Here is a 17,255-nt window from a genome sequence, read left to right as displayed (position 1 = left end):
ACTAGATCTTTACGGAAATGTGGGGGATATAGGTGACAGCCTCATTAAATACTTCTTAAGGTTGTTTTAACTGCAGACTGAGTTGGCTTTTTTAGGGAAAGGTAATTAATGATGTCATGTCATGTGATTCTGGTTGGTATGAGGGTTACCACGATTAGGCCTGCATGCACTGTGCTCCTTTACTTGACCTCAGTGTGACGATTACTTTGGAAGGAACAAACTAATAATGCCGCTGCTTCTGCCATTCTGTAAACCTTCCATTTAAATCATGTATGGCACTCTGCAATGCTGTAGCTCCAACTAAAGTGAGCAGCTGTTTATGTTAGAGAAACTGCACAGGAGTGAGGCTGGGATATTGAAAGAGTCACTAGCAAGGAGATAGGTTAGCAAGGATAACTCACTTTTCAAATGCTTTGTTACAAGTGTATGAATTAAATATGCAATTTGAAACAAACTGACCAAAAAAGGGCAAGCTGCTTTTGGAAACTGGTCAGCTCAATAAAGTACATGGTTTATACATAGCTTCTCTCCATTCACTGATACTGAGCATAGCTAAAGGACTCCGTATCCGTATTTTATTTTTACAGCAGGCCAAAATGTGGCCACGTTACTACACAGAAACTTCTGTCACCCAGAAGGCAGACATGTGCTTCTCTTTTCTACAAAAAAGGCTTACCCCAAGATGTTTACAGTTGGTTACCTGCTTTGAAGTTAGATGAGGTTGGTTGTAACAAGAACAGGCACCTCACAGTGACAAGGTGGAAAGACAGACTGCTTACCAAGGATGGCATGGCTTGTGTTTTAGGTGTCAGGAGGGTGGATAGCACCCTCTTGAGAAACATGTTTTAGCATCTTTATCAGTTACATTTTCTGATAAATGTTCAAGGAGAAAGTGTATAACATGTTGAGTGCAGAAATGATTTAGTGTATTGGCTGACAAAGGGACAGTCCTTAAAAATAGAAAATCTAGGTTCAGGAAGGGGATCAGGCTAAGCAGTTTTATGTGTAGACCATTTAAGAGACTCTTGTGACAACTAACATCTGAGAGCAGACTTAAATCTATTCACAGGTTTGTTCAAGCAGTGTATCCTGCAGCCCTAGTACTTTGGGAGGGAAGCGTGCCAGTTTTCCTTCAAAACCCTTCCATCTGAGGGGTGCCCACTACTTGTTTGCTTTGCTAGTTTGAATTTTCTTGTGTCTTCCTCTAGCAGGCGTAATCAACCAGACCAATTGCTAATAAGAGTGTTAAAAAAGAAGTGACTGACTTGTGTTCCCAGTGTTGCACCACTTGCCTCCAGGTGTGGGACAGTCCTGACCCCCACAAAACGCTGCAGCTGCTTCTGGGAGGTCCAAGCCTCTGCAAGGATGAACAGCCCCAGCCAGGCCTCACTTCCTCGAGGAAAGAACTGTAAGTGAAGGTGACACATCTTTAAGTATTCTTGCTCTGCCATGTCTGGACAGCTTTAAGTTTCATAATATGTACAAGCTTTCTAAAGTTAAAAGACAGGAAGTACCTACCTTGTCACCCTGCTTGTGGCCAGCCTGGTGTAGGTGATGGGCAGATAGCTTTATGCTGCCAGACAGCCCCTGGTGACTGTCCTTGCAGGCAAGGGAAGGGCATCTTCTCTTTTTGCCTCGCCAGCATTCCTGTGCTCTTCCCATCCTCACTGTATGCACTGGAACTTGGCTGACTTAGTATTGTGCTCCCAACCATTTCTGTATGCAGTGTTTTAGAACTGAGAAAAATCAGAGAAGTTCATTTTGCAGTATGACATTTTAGCAGGTGGCCTTTAGGGGGATTTCTTATGCTATCAGCCAGCCATAGCATAAAGGGGGCAATCACCATCTTGGAGAGACAAAGCTATTTATTCTTGAGTGCAAAAATTGCTCATAGACTCTGCAAGAATTTAATAAAAACCCACTGGTTCTCCTCAGCCCTTGAGCCAGAGGGACAGGGTTAGAAATTGCATCACTTACCAGCAGTTTGAGGATAATGATTAATAATGTGTAACAAAATTATAGTAGCATACATGTAGTTTATTTCCTAAGTAGGTCCCTGTGAAGGGCTCCCTATCCTGAAATTTTCCCAATATAGCAAAAGAGCAAACAGGAGACAGATGTAGGTAGTTTATGGGGAATATGCTCCTATTTGTTGGAATTCTTGTGTTTTAAGGACACTAACAAGCACAGCAGACCTTCCAGGGATAGCAAGCAGTATGACAGAAGTGGCAAGAGAGAGGAAAGACAGTTCTGAGATGTAGTGCTTTTTTTAACCACATGGTCTCTGAGAAAGGCAAAAGGAAAGATGAAAGACTTATTAAGACTATACCTAAAAATCAGTATGGAGTCTTGACAGTGTGTGTCCAGGAGGTAAAGGGTAAGGGCTGGCCGAGGAGGGAAACCTTGCACAGTGGGAGGAGAAAATACTATAAAAACTACGTTTTGAAGAGGTTACATGGGAAGTGGGTCTTCCAGAAAAATACATAATTGAGAGGTGAGATGAGCCATGGAAGAGAATAAAAGCTTATGGACTGAGGAAGCCGGTTCAAGGTGGGTTTTCAAAGATGGGGATAGGAGAGCTTTCTTGAGGGCAAAGAAATACAAACCAGAAACCTGAGTTAAAGGCGGCGAATAGTACAGAAGAAAACATCACTTACAGAACATGCAAAAGGAGGAACACAGGAAAATAACAGGTGCCAACAAGGATAAGAAGAGCAGACAAGTCTGTGTAGGTACTGCTTTTGTTTTAAAAAGTGAATACTGGGAAAAACTAGTAAAAATAGCAGGAGGGAGAAATGGGAAGGTAATATAAGGGAAGAACAGTAAGAATAATACTTCTGGTAATCCTGACAGCATTTTTGAGCAAACAGTTGAGAAGCCAGTATTAAATTCAGTCAGTGCAGAACTACAGGATAATCATTAAAGCTATCCAACACGCTTTTTAATATCCTGTCAGATTTGAGCCAGCTTTTTGAAGAGGTGCATAGGCGAGAGCTGGCTAACAGAGTTTGCATGTATGACACATGCCTTACTGCACAGAGGTGCTTTGCTCAGAGAAAACATCCTCAAAGTAACCTGTAGGAGCCAGTCAATATTCAGTGACCAACTGAACACAGGAGGGCCGATGTTATCTGGCAACATGGAAGAGGAAGAATTGTGTATTACTTTGTTGTGTATCATTTATGAAATGATGAAAGACTGGTTAGTCTTGGTACACTTCAAACAGGCGGTTCAAACGAATGAGTAGAAATGTCACAAAAGACATAATCCCACCCTTCAGGTACAGACTTACCGTATGATCTTGTCCTGCATGAGAAGCTGAACCTAACAAAAGGGCAGCAGCTGAAAGCTGAAGTAAGACAACATACCAAAATCAGATGGCATGTTTTTAAGAAGAGCAATTAATTGATTCTACTCACCAAAGGGTTATAGTGGCTGCTGCTTCATCTCTTGAAGATTTTAGATCAATAGGAGAGTATCTTCCTAAAGACATCCTCGCCCAAGAGCAAATGAGTAGACTTAGTTGAAGACTCGATAGATGGATTTCTTATCTTCGTTACATAGATGTTTTGACTAGAAGCTGTTGATGATTTCCTTCAAGTTAAAATCTCTGGAGAAGTTGATCAGAGAAAGGGTAACAAAATTATTCCTGAAGGGAGTGAAAAAAACTATGCTTGAGTAATCCAGGAAACCAATTTAAGCACTCACCAGCATCAATATAGTATCTGTAAAAACTGGAATAACACTGCTAATAAAGAGGAATGTGAAGTGTAAACTTCAAAGACACAAATTCTTAATTACAGAAGATTAAAAAAGAGTAGATTGAAGGAGTAAGAGGAATCACAGAAGCATCCCATAATAGATGCATGGGGAAGCAAAATGATGCTAAACTACATTAAATGGGTAGAGTGAAGGCATTTGGCAAAAAAAAAAAAAAAAAAGCCAAGATGTATTATGGAGACGAGAACAAATGAGCTAAGCGACTGGAAATTGAAGCTGAAAATGGAGTTTAATCAAATATTAAAACCAGTATCATTAACAGTCCAGATGATCACATAGGAAACGGATATTGCCCAGAAACAGCAAGGAGAAAATGTGACAGGAAAAAGTGATAAAGGCATTCCAGCATTGCAGGGGGTGAAGTCAGATGGACAGGCCCCAGGGGTGGCATGGGCAGAGGGTCTAAAGGAAGTCAGTCTGCAAATGATGCAGGAGAAAAATACAGTAACCGGTTAAAAACAGAAGTGAAATGAAAAGTTCCACTGCTGTCTGACACCACTCTACCATCTATCATAGTGGGGAAAAAAGTAACTAACATCACTCCCTCAACTGTGTGACTGAACATACAAAGTAAACCAGAAAAGGACCAAGATTTATATCAGTACTATACACTAGATAATTTCTTGCTGCAGCTGTTTCACTTTTGGAGTTGTCTTTGATTGGAAATCCAAAGACTAAAGCAACATCTTATAAACAAATGAAAAGTCATCACAATCAGTTTAATGAAGTGCACAGAATAGCAATTGATCATGTCAATAAAAATAAAACAATTAATTTTACATCAAGTGTGCTTTATTTCCTCCACAGGTATTCTGTTAAATAAAGCACCATATATATACTGCCAGGCCACAGCTAAAGAGGATTCTTTACAGAATCAAATTTCTTGTGGTTGTTTAGTATACAAGTAAACTTAATTTTGATAATAAGAACCACAGCGATCTGAGGCAATCTGCCTCTATTATAAGGTACAAAACTGGCACAGAGGACACCATATTATACACAGTAAAAATGTAATAAGTTTAAATTACATCATACAGGGCAAGGAGGCCCTGTTCTCCCAGACAGCCATATTAAATGAAAGCCACTACAGTGAACTCTTAATTACATAAAACATACCCATTATTTGATTGCCCTTTAAAAAGTGTACGGTAGATGCCAAAAAAATAAAATCTGGAGTTCTGCCTGACCAAGAATGAAGCATATAAATCTATCTTGCCATTCAAGCAGAGAGCACTGGACAAACTGAAGCACAAAACAGAAATAAGCGAAGTTTATACAAACAGCATTTTGAGGGAAGAAAACAAACCTAAAAAAAAAAAACAAACTTAAAAGCAGACATGCTCCATCTAATGTCAAGAAGCAGCTTGGTTTCCTTTTCCAGATATCCTCGTGACCACATGAATTGTAGACTCAATGGTCCTACACAGGATGTCTAAAATGTCATGCTGCTGCATGTGACTAAAATGTCCTCTGGAATGGCCACAGCTGAGTGACAAACTAGTTTCAGGGTCCTGGGATGGTAAGGCTTGACCATCACAGCTTCTCAAATCTGCAAGGTCAGATAAAACTGCTGAAATTGATGTGGAAGGAAACTCTGAGTCCTCCTCAGCTCCCATGGAATCCTTGGAAGTCTGCAGGTCTTTAAATTCTTTGCATTCCTCAAATTTACCATTTCCTGACTGCTCTTCTGTGTGCTGTGACCGTGTTGCTAACATTATGTCTTCTGAAAATGAAGGTGGAACTTCGACTCTGTACTCTTTGACAGAACTGTTTTCAGGGGAGGGAGGATCTTGCTCAGTGCCTGGATCAATGATTGAAGAGTCCCGTGTCTCATTATCTGAAGTGCTTGTTGGGGTCAGTGCCTCCCGGGGTTCAGTTTTAATGTCACTGATACAGCTATCTACCGTGTGCTCCTCATCGCTGCTGACCCGTCTTCTTTTCACAGGAGTAGCTCCTTCATCATCTGTAAGAAAAAGGAAAACTCCCTTAGGGGAACACTTACTGCTTTTATGCCATACAACCAAGCAAGAAGCCCCTTTCACATCTTTGTCCTCTTCCACAAAACCTTCTGTTTCCTTACTGAAAACTCTTACAATTGCCTAGAATAGTAGTTCCATAATAACATTTTGTCCACTGCAGCAGTAAGAAAATAAAAACACAGTGACACCATGATGAAAGGCAAACCTTTAGTTTTTCTTTCTTTGGCTTCTTGCTCTTGCAATGAGTTCCTCTGCTGTTGACAAGCTCTACATTTGTTTAAAAGCTCTTGCAACGTTGGAATCAGGGCTGAATTGAGCTGTTTGGGAGTGTGCACTGAAAGCAGCAAGGCAAGTGCCCGGAGGTCCTAAAAAGACAGAAGGAAACAGACTTAACTAGCCTTATTTCAAATCTTACTTGACTAATCCTACACACAGAGATCGGTGCAGTAAACAGAGGCTTCAACAGGGTCTCACCATGTAAAAGATCAAATTTTAAACATGCTAATGATGACAATACTGTGGTGCTCAGCACAAGATGAAATCTTTTGCTGGCTTAGAACATTTGTATGATTAAACTCTACTGTACTTTGCATTACTTGTTTTCCCCACAAGTCAGCCTCCCCCCAGTCCTATCTCCTCCATCAGCTCAAGGCTGAGGTGGAAGAGAGAGTTCTAGAGAGCTCAGATGGCTTCTCCATGTGTTCACAACTGTCTTGTTGGTTGGCATTAACATTGCCAGACAGCCAGTCAAGGTAATCCTGTGGGATTTTGCCTACAAAATACAGCTGATGGTGCCTACTTCTTTCGTTAGAGACACATGGCACTGAGGCATTTCCACAAGAAATAATTTGTCTCCTAAATGAGGCTGGTATTTGAATGGCTTAGAAAAGACTCACCCCATTTAAAGTAGAGCTTGCTTTGGAAATTTCAACTCTCTGGTTGCTGAAGTCAGATTCTAGGCTTTGATAGTGATTTATTAGATTTGTAATTAAAGTATTGATTAAATTGGCACAGTTTGCTTCAGAAAACACCTGTCCTTGGACCTGTGGAAAAAAGGTCTTTTTTAAAAAACCACAGAAAGAAGTGGAGATAGCATCCCTCACCAAAATAGCATACATGGGACCACCTTTCATAAAATAGAAATTGGCACTAATAGAAATCGGCACTAGAAGACCACCTACCTTGAGAAGAAAATGAGTCAGAAAGGTATACACAATGTTGTTGTTCAGAAAGGTCCTTTCATCCATCAGAATACATTTTATATACTCTGCAAAAACCGGATCTTCACAGAGGAGCTTTACACAGTTCTTTGACATTGTAGACTATGAAGAGAGAGAAAAGACTGCAAAGTCATTGCTGAAGTACAGCACTAGGGTAGTGCTGCCTACAATGGCTGTCTCCGCTGTAGACATGTAACAGGCCCACTCATGTACTAGACCATTCTTATTGATAAAAATACTTCAGGTGTATCAGCCATCAGTCTACTGTACAAATTATTTATTGTCAATTACAATTTTGCATTTTCCTTTTATGAAGTTTACGGCATAGGAATGCCAGCTTGTCATGGTCAGTATGTGGTATGTGCAGGGATGAGATGTCCCAATTCATGAGCCAGCTACAGGGTCTTGCGATCCTGCCAGCACTGCGACTGTGAAGCTGCTGTGTAAGCTTTTGCAGGACTGAGGGCATACTGGCCACAAGTACAGTTTGCAGATTTTTATATTTGATTTATCAGATTTTCTAAGATGACAAATAACAGAGATATTTTATATTCAAGTAACAATTTACAGGCTAACCTGTTTCACAGTTACTGTACATTCTGTTAGTTCTCAGACTTGCTGACTCTTACCTGAGTCTGACAAAGCTCAGTCCAAAGTTTGGGGAACAGTGCAAGATGAAGTGGCAAACCTTCATACGCAACTAGGACACCTGAAATTTTATGAGAGAACAAGTTACAGTGTGAAAATTTGGTTGGAAATCCTCACTTGCTGGTACAATCAGTACCAAGTGCCTTATCATTTTACAAGACCAGGTCCAGAGTATTTTCTATGATCAATAAGACCTATCACAGCTGCAGCTTTTACAAGACATTATTCATGGATACACGCTTCCTTTCAGTGTTTCTGAGAAATGTAAAAAACCCAAAAAGCTGGCTTTAGTTCTGGGTTTGCAATCAGATGATTTTGTTACTGACTTACAGTTTGAACTGCTCAGCTACAACACATAATGGTTTTAAGTATCTGTTTTTAAAAACAGTATATAATTTTAAAGGGTAATCTTCACTGTCAACACAAAAAGAGTTGTTCCCTAGACCCAAAAAGAGTTAAGGGACACACTGAACAACAGCAAATGACATATTCCCAGCGCATTTTAATATATAGTAAATGCTAACAATGCTAGAGTTACCAGCAGGAGAGTGCAACAGTGAGCAACCAGGTGTGATTCAGGGATCAAAAGTTTGTTCTGCTGAAGACACTTAAGAATCAGAAGATAAATTTCTCTTGGAAGGAGTCTCTCCACTGACCACAGAGGAAAATCTGGCTATAATCTCATTTTTAGACAACTGAAGTGAGATGGGACACACTTTGTGCCTCCATGTAGTAACTGTGTCACTGAGGTGTGTGCATCTGCACCTACCACACCCATGGCAGAAAATGTGCCTTTGCAGCAGCACATATATGTAATGGGGCAATTCCAAGCAGATATTCTGCACAGAACCAGCTAAATGGCTGGAGCAGCCAGGCAGATAATGCCCTTGAATGCCTTGTTCATACAGTAACAAATAGGTTTACGTTGCAATAAGATGAAGCCCAAATACTAGTGGTTACCTACTGGCACAGCTGACAAAAGTAACAGGTACAAGCTACAGGACTGAATGGCTATGAACATACCCAGGCTGGTACAACAGAACCAGTGCCAGCTGTGCCTGGTGGGATGGTCGTGCATGCTCCTGGGCAGATTACCCACTGATACCATCGGCAGAGGCACTGAGGATCCAGAAACTGACTGAAAGTGATTTAAAGTACCAAACCCAAACCCCAACACAGCTTCAGTGATTCCAGTATTAAATTCTATGTGTGCAAGGAAGCCAAATTCTCACTGGTTGGCTCAGCTTCTTTCTGGGTAAGGCATGACAGCCATTCAAGGCAAGACTGCATTACATTAGACAGACCATGCTGTTTTGTGGATAAAAATAATGTCCAGAACAATTAATACAGCAACTATCACAAACTTTGCTGCATCTCAAAAGTTCTGAATATCAAACTTGGTGGGGAAGCACTTAGTTATCACAGAAGAAAATCCTTGAATTGTTTAACCTTCATACTTACTCATTTTAACTAAAGTTTCAGTAAATTTTTCACAGTTGATTGCAACTCGACATAGTAGGTGGATGAACTGGTGATAAGAAAAGAAGTAGTCTAGCAGCATACGATCGTAAACATCATCTTTGCCCTGAAGATTTAAGAGAGCTTTATTTAAACTACACAAGCAACTAGAGAGCAAGCAGGTTTACTAAGCAAGTGCTGCTGCACTACTTGCCCTAAAACATTTAATCAAATGCTACAGGAAAACATGATGGGAATTTCCAGGTCTACTCCAGACCAGATGTGTCTCCTCACCACGCCCTTGGCCAGCACAAAAGTGAGATCAAAGGAGGACTAGCAAATGTGATTCCCTCACCAGTAAAAACCTTTACTGCAGGATTCTGAATCAATAGACTGAGAAGATGCAAAGTTGTGTGAATACATCTTGAGGATGAAAAAGAAAAGAACACAGTAATTTTAAGTTCTATAGAGGTGCCTAAATATACATATATGCTACTGCTTTTGAACTCCTATTTTGTCAGTTACAATCTGTGGAAGTCAGAATTTTCTGAAGACCAAGCTTCACAAGCTTTCAAAGCAGCATTTTCAGGAATGTCTCAAACTGAATGATAAACATATGCCAAGGGTATTTTTAATGTATTTTGGATGTATGTGCTTAAAATGGCATCAGTTTTGGTAGACCAGATAGCCAAAAGGAAATCTCAAATGCTCAGGCACACGAGTGCAGTCTTATACAGAAGAATTGAATGCAAAGTAAGCATGCAAAACCACAGGGAAACGTAATTGTCGTTTTAGAGGCTTAAAATCCTTGTGGTTCCTAATGAATATGAATCCATGATAAAGTCTAAAATTCCATGTCATACAATGTGACTAATTTTAGAGTTCAAGTGTTTATATTAGTTAGCACCACATCCATTACTTCTGGATACATAATGGAAAAACCCCCACTACATAAAATTTCTGGCTCTATGCATTTTTAAATTTGATGGTGCACAAATCTAGACAGCAGCAGTGGAAAGCTTTAAAAAAGAAGGGTTACTTACCCTACAGTAACCGTGCTTCTTCGAAATGTGTTGCCCACACAGATTCCCATCTATGTGCACATAGGCCCCATGTGCAGGAGATTGGATTCTTTCTGAATAGCAGTGTCCACTGGGGCTGTGCCTGCACCCAGTGTGTCCTTGCGACCACTGTACCTGAGGGCATAAGGGGTATGGCGGCTTCAACCACCACTCAATTCCTTCACCAGTAAGAATCTCCTATGACAGGACTTGGAGTTAGCACAGGAGGAGGACCACAGAATCTGTGTGGACAAAGCATCTTGAAGAACCACAGTTACTGTACAGCAAGTAACCAGTTTTCCTTCTTCAAATGATTGTCCATACATATTCCTTTTAGGGTGGGATTCACCTTACCTGACTTTAGCTATCTAAAATCTAGTAATTTCAATGTTCCCTGCAGTCAGTGGAGAGGAAGACAGACTCCTCCAGAGGAGGAGTCACCTCATGTGGACTTGAGTGTCTAGGACAGGAAGGAGGGTAACTATTCATCTCCTTCTGAGGGTATTTATCATCATTAGCCATAGGAAGAGCTGACTTTTTAGATAGGCAAAGTTACGTGAGCTGAATCCCACCATTGCTACATCTCTAAGGATGGGAGGTGGCAAGCGACTACAAAGGAGCCCCACTGAAGCTGGCATCCCATCTGGAATCCCACAGAAGGGAAAATGGAAAGAGTTTAAACCCTACACAATATTTCAGGTATTGGTATTTTGGCCAAACAATTAGTAGACTGTGTCTCAGTCCTGGTAGAATGGACTCCAGTGAAACCTTGAACCATCGACTTAGCTGTCTGGCAATAAATCTGTAGCACGCTTTGAACCCCATCTGGACAATCTCTGGCCAGCTCCTGCATTTTCTTTATAAATGCCACAGACAGATTGGATTATTATTAAAATGTGTGTTTTGTTATCTGAACACAAGGTTAAAACCCTTATTGTGCTTGGAATATGAAGCCGTGTATCACCAAGGGCAGGGAAATGGTGCTTCTGGAGTGCACATCTAGAATGGAGTATATGAGGACAACACATCTTGAAGAAGAGTTATGCTTTGTTTACAAATAAAACATAAATGTGTTATGCTACTGGATTCTTAGAATACTTCTAGAAAAATGGGAAAAAAACAGAGAAATAGCTATTTATAAGACCACATGCCTACGTACCTTACTGGCTTCCACCATGGTAGGCAAGAGGCACATATTAAGTTCAGGGCGTGGAGGACGAATATTGCTTTTTCCCCCTATTAATTTCAAATTTTCACGACATGGAAAATAAGGTCCAAGAGACACTGTAGTATAAGTTAGGATAAAATAGGGATATATTAAAAAGGTCAGTATTTCACATCAGCAAGGAACACGCTAGAGTAATAATAGCATAAGAGAACTTCAAATTACGATCACTGAAATACCTACTTGGGATATTACTGTGGTGGTATGTACAATGATTGTGCTGTAGAAATGGAACCAGAGTATGTAGGAAATCATGAGGACTTAAAAGTACAAGCTCCTTGAGGACATCTACAAACAAAAAGTTGTTTTTGCTATTACATATTGTTATTTCTTAACAGCAAACAGTTTAACTTAAGGCTCATGCATGTGCAAACTCTCTTTCACACCACTTTTGCCGCACATAGCGTGCACTGAAGGCTCCACTATGAAGAGCACATAAAGTGAACAGCCCTGAATCCAGACTCCTTTCACCTCTGCCACTGGGAGAAAGCCTGCTCAGTGGTAGATCAACCACCAGAAAGGGGTGCCAGCTTGTAGAAAGAAGCTCAATGAAGTTACCCTTTTGCCGCCTTCTTAAGCACATCAGGTTTGATGCCTGGAAAATGTCAACCAGCAGCAGTCAGGAGGACAGTAAGAAAGGCACTCAAAATAAGGGGAAAATGCATACAAATCACACACAAAAAAGGTAATTTGGACACAGTTTTAGGCCTTCATCAGCATGCATAAAAATGTAGATTATATCCATTAAATAATACGAAGAAGGCCTAAACTGGAAAAAACAGACCTTTTCGAACTAGGTCTTCTAATGCAAAAGAGAAACTTGTCTCTAATGTCTACATCCACAATGCAGAAAAGCAAATTCATGCCATTCTAAAACCTATTTAAGCTTTATTATTACACCTTTTTGGTAATGGATCATCAAACTAAACACTAAAAGCTGTTATTCAGACTAACATGATCACCACGCACCCATCTGAATTTTAATGTAAGATTTGGGATTTGATTCTGAACTCCCTGGCCCCTGAATCCACAAGTTATTCCTCAATCATGCCCCTTATCAGATAGCAAATTGATCTCTCAAAATGAAGGCTGATTTTTGGGGCACACATGGTGTGTGCCTGGCTAAGCAGGAATCCTCATTTTAAGGTGACAAATGCAGAGTTATTTAGGACAGAAACAATGGCAATACTGAGGTACTAGCAATATTAATATAAACAATCTCAATCTACAGAGACTATAGTAAAGATTTGCACTGGCCCAAATGGGATTTAAATGTCAAAGCAGGTAGCTGTGCAGAACAGGCCCTTCCTGACTGCAGTTAGGATGTTATGACTTACCAATGCAAGCATTTCTAAGTTCTGGGGGGCTATAGGAATTTAGCAGAGTTAAGAGCTTATGGGCAAATTCAATGCGCTCCTGCCACTGAATGAGAGCTTGCTTCACATCTGCCAGGGCAAAAACCAGAGAAATCAGATTAGTTCATTGCTCAAAAGCCCATTAAATAAAACATAGAATTTTACTGCTCTCTTATCTCCAGCACGATTTTAATCTAGAAATTTGTTACATCTTACTGGTCTACTGCTATTAAATTTACTTAATCTAGTTTCATATTATGTCAATAACCAGTTTAACAAATAACAATTTAATAACCTTTTAATAATCCTATATCCTACTGTATGGGAAGTTTTAAAACACATACAATAAGCAAAAGTACTAGGGTTTAGGTTATGAAAATCAAAGAACAGACAAAAAAGGTATAATAATCCCTTGAATAGTTATAATCCAACCTTTTCTTTGAAGATAGGGGCGTGTTGACTTAAGAACAGAAAGGAAAATAGACAGAAGTTCTACCAGATCTCCAGTCACGTGGCAAGCTGTGGCCTCATGGTACATCATGTGCAATGTGTTAAAGGACTGCAAAGGAAAAATGACAAAGATTTATGCTGCTAAAGTAACATTCTTGTTACTGTTTCTATCCAAAATACATCTGCTAGACATAACCAAGAAATTACTCAGGTAACAACATTTAAAAAGAATAAATCTGGTTACAAAACGAGTATAAATAGGGGAAGCAGGGGAAAGGGACAGAAGGAAAGAAGGAACATATGACCAACCAGGTATCTTCTAGAAGAACCAAATGCAACTGTTGGCCAGGACACCTAATTTTGGGCAAAACTATAATAAGCAGTCTTGTTCAACTGAAAATTTTGTCACCTAACCCAAACTCTCAATTTTTCTCAACTGCACACAGAGGGAAAATGAATTTGTAACATTTACTGAAACATTAACTTCTCTCTACAGGGAGCTACACCACCTATCTCAAATCAAGAAATTAACATTTTGTGAGCACATCAGTACAGTTTACAGAGACAGCCATTTAAAAACAGCCATAATTTGTTTTCAAGGGAAGAAGTTTTATATTAATGGCTCAACCCAGTAAGCAAAGCATAATTTGAGACAGCTTTTTTATATAACTGTAATTGTCTTTATGTATCTCTGTACAGAAAGATTGCAAACAGATATATGTGAATTTGGGGAAAAAAAAATCCCTAAAATTAATATAGATGCCAGTCATTTTTTAAAATGCTGCCTAAGGATATATACTGTATGATTATCCATCAGATGAACTACTTCTCCCCTCGTAACTAAAATACCTTTTGGGCATCTATGATTTATAGAAACACTGGAATGGAAAAGCAGCTCATTTCCGAACTGTCACAATTCTGGCACAAGATGTAAGAAAAAAGATATTTAATCTGATGGGGTATTTTAAAGAAACATTAATCTCATTCCCTACAATGCAAAATGTTGATATGACATTTTTGTATTTCAGTGTAGAGAGAAGATCAGCAGCCAGACCTGCTCAGTGGAAAACTTCTCTGGATGTGACAACTCATTCAGTTGTATTTCCCACACAGGACACATTCAACAAACAACTGAACATACAAGACCTGGCAATTTGATTGCAAAGCAACATTCATTTTATCTTTATGTTAGCTTTATAGTAATGTTTTACATAAGATACATTCTTTGTAAACAAAATTATCCACCTGTAGGATGGATGTTTTTGTACACATGTATATATGTATGCATCTTAGAATACCTACAATTTTCACTTATGAATGAAATTATAGCTCAGTTCCTAACTTTTTAGACAAAGTTTAAGAAATGTAGGCATTTTTAAGATAATGGGGAACAAATATTCTGGACTAATTAACTACAGTTAATTAATTAATAGGATTACATTTATCACAAGCTCCTAAAAACTCCATTTTCAAGGAACACTGCAGTGTCATTTTCATTTTCTGATTCTGTAATTCCAGCTTTTTCTATACACATTCCTCCAAAACCCCACAAACTAGTGAGATAAAGAGATTTTTTTAAATATATTTTTTAATGGATTGGAATTAACCTCAAAGCATCATCTAGTCCATTCATGTACCTTAAGGGAGACTAAATAGCTCTATATCCTTGAGAGAAAGTCCTCCTGATGACTTCCAGATGTGTTGGCTGACACAATCTATTCCAATACCCCTGTTACTGCACAGCTGCGCCTACCTCCTTAGCCACATATCTCTGGCACCATGCACTTTTGCCAGTTGGCTGTCTCACTTTGAATACACCATTCTACATATACCAAGAATAAATTGGACCGTATTTTCACACTTCCTCCAACATATCCAGGCTATCTTGGTTTTTACTTTTGTTCTCAAAAGGCTATAAGCATCCTTCCCTAATTTGCTTTGACAGTATATTTAGTAAATATGTTTTCATTCATCAAGTCAAAATGAGAGTGCCAAACAGAATCCAGGGTCTCATACCTGTTTTAAGAAGAAGAAAAAACCCAAAACTGTATGCGGACTCTTTCAAACTTCTGACAGCTCACTCATTTTTTAAAACCAGCCACTAACAGTTCAGAGCTTTCTCTGCAATGTCTTTTAGGCTTTTCTATATTACTGCAGGGCAATATGAGCAAATGACTGAAACCACTTGGTGGGCAAGGGCTGGACATCAAAACTGTGCCATTTTAGGGCTGCATTATTTCTTCTTTTTTATTTTTTCCCCTCTCTGTTTTGAACTAACTCTGGTCTGGTCTCATGTACCAAACATCCATGTACAACTGGAATACACTATATGCTCCAGAATGCAGCCTAGGTTTAGCTTCATCAAGAAAGAAATCTCATTTGAGTGTTCTTAGACCACACTCCCTATTCTTGCAAACAAAAGTACAATAGGTAGGAAAGACAGGAAGAATTGCCTCAGAAGCACCTCAAAGAAGTATTTGGAAATATTAATCATCTCCATTATGAATCTCGGAGCAATTGCATCTGTCCTTGATATATATTTCTTTCCTATTTAAGCTAAATCCTTTTACAGTTATCCTACCAAATCACTGTTATCAACTAACCTGCTATCTTTATCCTATATTAAGATTTGTATTGCCTAGAATTTGCTCACTTGATCACCTGCATTATGTTTAGATGTACAAGATGGCTGGTAAATCTTTTTTTGTATTTCCTATGAACATTAATTAATTCAGCATATTTCATACATTCCATAGCATACCATGTTAAAATAATGTAAAGCAAACTCATTGTCAGGAAGGAAGGGATGACTTGATGAGAAAGCAAGGTGTTTATTATAATGAAATAATGAAGTCTTTACCTCAGTCATCAGAATCAATCCTCTATTAAACACAACAAGAAGTCTGTCTTCATCAGATTCTAATAATATTCTGAAGGCACTAGGACAAAAATCCAAACATTGAGAACACTGAAAATACAGATCATTTCATCATTCTTATAAATGCTTGCAATTGTTACACTCATGCTGTGTTTTGGGAAATAATCACAGAAGAACAAAGAAACCCAAAAGAACATAATTATTAATCCTCCCCACAGTGTTTTCATGGAAAAATGCCTCTGTTGTCAGCTTTACATTATCAAAAGTAATTCACAAACAACCTTTATAGAACTATTTTCCAAATAAATGTCTGGGGGGGGAAAAAAGTAGAAAATAATGGGCATCAAAGGTCAGAAGTTTATGCTTGTCAAATGATAGACTTAGGCACAGTGAAGCATGTGTTTCACATTTATATGTACAAGAACATTTCTATTGGAACAGTTAATTGCTTACGGTAGAACAGAAAATAAAGGATCATGCTAATGATTGATTTCTTTCACTACAACAATTCTTGCAGAGCATTTGGGAAAAGAGGCAATTTGCACTGAAATACCCAAGGAACAGACTGTTGCAGATACACAACTAAGATGAGAAATTAAAAAGTATTTGAAGATAAAACAGACTTCTGTCAGACAAGCACAATTTCTAAAAAAACATTTCTGCCTCAAATTAACAAATGCTAATGACGGCAGCTGATATTACTGCTTTGCCCATCTAGACCAATCATGGCTGGCTGAAAATGGAATTTTAGCCTAGATGCTGCATTTAGAGCATTGATTGACTTGGTTTTAGTTTTTTTCTAAGGGCTCTACCGATGCAGCTTTGTCAGTGTTTCTTTTTTGACCCCTAACAATATATATAGTGGGTTACAGTGGTTCATTTTTTCTTTTTAAAAAGGTCATCAAAACAACAACACTAATATTTATCACATTTCACATTTGGTAAAATAATAGTTATTATTCAAACAGGATTAGATTATCACGCTACAACTTCACTACCTACGTACCTTATTAAAGTAGTCCAACAAGACCGTCCATCCAAGCAGCGCAGGTAACAGCTTATGGTTGTCTTCTTAAATTGTTTTATATCTTCAATTTCTTCCTCTCTCATATCTGGTCTCTGAGCTACAAACAGTTGCATGAGGTTAAACAGCTCTTCTACTGCCTAAAACACAAAACCACAAAGTTAATGTCCTGCTGTA

General features: G+C 38.9%; 1 protein-coding gene across 1 annotated transcript in view; it reads right to left on the bottom strand.

Annotated features, from left to right (window-relative positions):
* Positions 1–4,833: 4,833 nt before the first annotated feature.
* USP34 (ubiquitin specific peptidase 34) overlaps positions 4,834–17,255 on the bottom strand; it is a 108,153-nt gene continuing 95,731 nt past the window's right edge. Inside the window, exons 69-81 of the mRNA XM_054383754.1 lie at positions 17,061–17,218; positions 16,037–16,115; positions 13,159–13,285; positions 12,709–12,816; positions 11,555–11,659; positions 11,306–11,430; positions 10,129–10,281; positions 9,089–9,212; positions 7,609–7,688; positions 6,941–7,081; positions 6,656–6,802; positions 5,965–6,124; positions 4,834–5,743 (exon numbers count right to left, since the gene is read on the bottom strand). Coding sequence (XP_054239729.1) covers positions 5,133–5,743; positions 5,965–6,124; positions 6,656–6,802; positions 6,941–7,081; positions 7,609–7,688; positions 9,089–9,212; positions 10,129–10,281; positions 11,306–11,430; positions 11,555–11,659; positions 12,709–12,816; positions 13,159–13,285; positions 16,037–16,115; positions 17,061–17,218 — 2,118 coding nt within the window. The 3' untranslated portion in view covers positions 4,834–5,132. The remainder of the gene's footprint in view (positions 5,744–5,964; positions 6,125–6,655; positions 6,803–6,940; positions 7,082–7,608; positions 7,689–9,088; positions 9,213–10,128; positions 10,282–11,305; positions 11,431–11,554; positions 11,660–12,708; positions 12,817–13,158; positions 13,286–16,036; positions 16,116–17,060; positions 17,219–17,255) is intronic.

Source organism: Indicator indicator, chromosome 9 (genome assembly GCF_027791375.1).
Source record: "Indicator indicator isolate 239-I01 chromosome 9, UM_Iind_1.1, whole genome shotgun sequence".
NCBI lineage: Eukaryota > Metazoa > Chordata > Aves > Piciformes > Indicatoridae > Indicator > Indicator indicator.
Note: the sequence above shows the minus strand (reverse complement) of the source record. Positions and strands in the feature narration are given on the sequence as shown.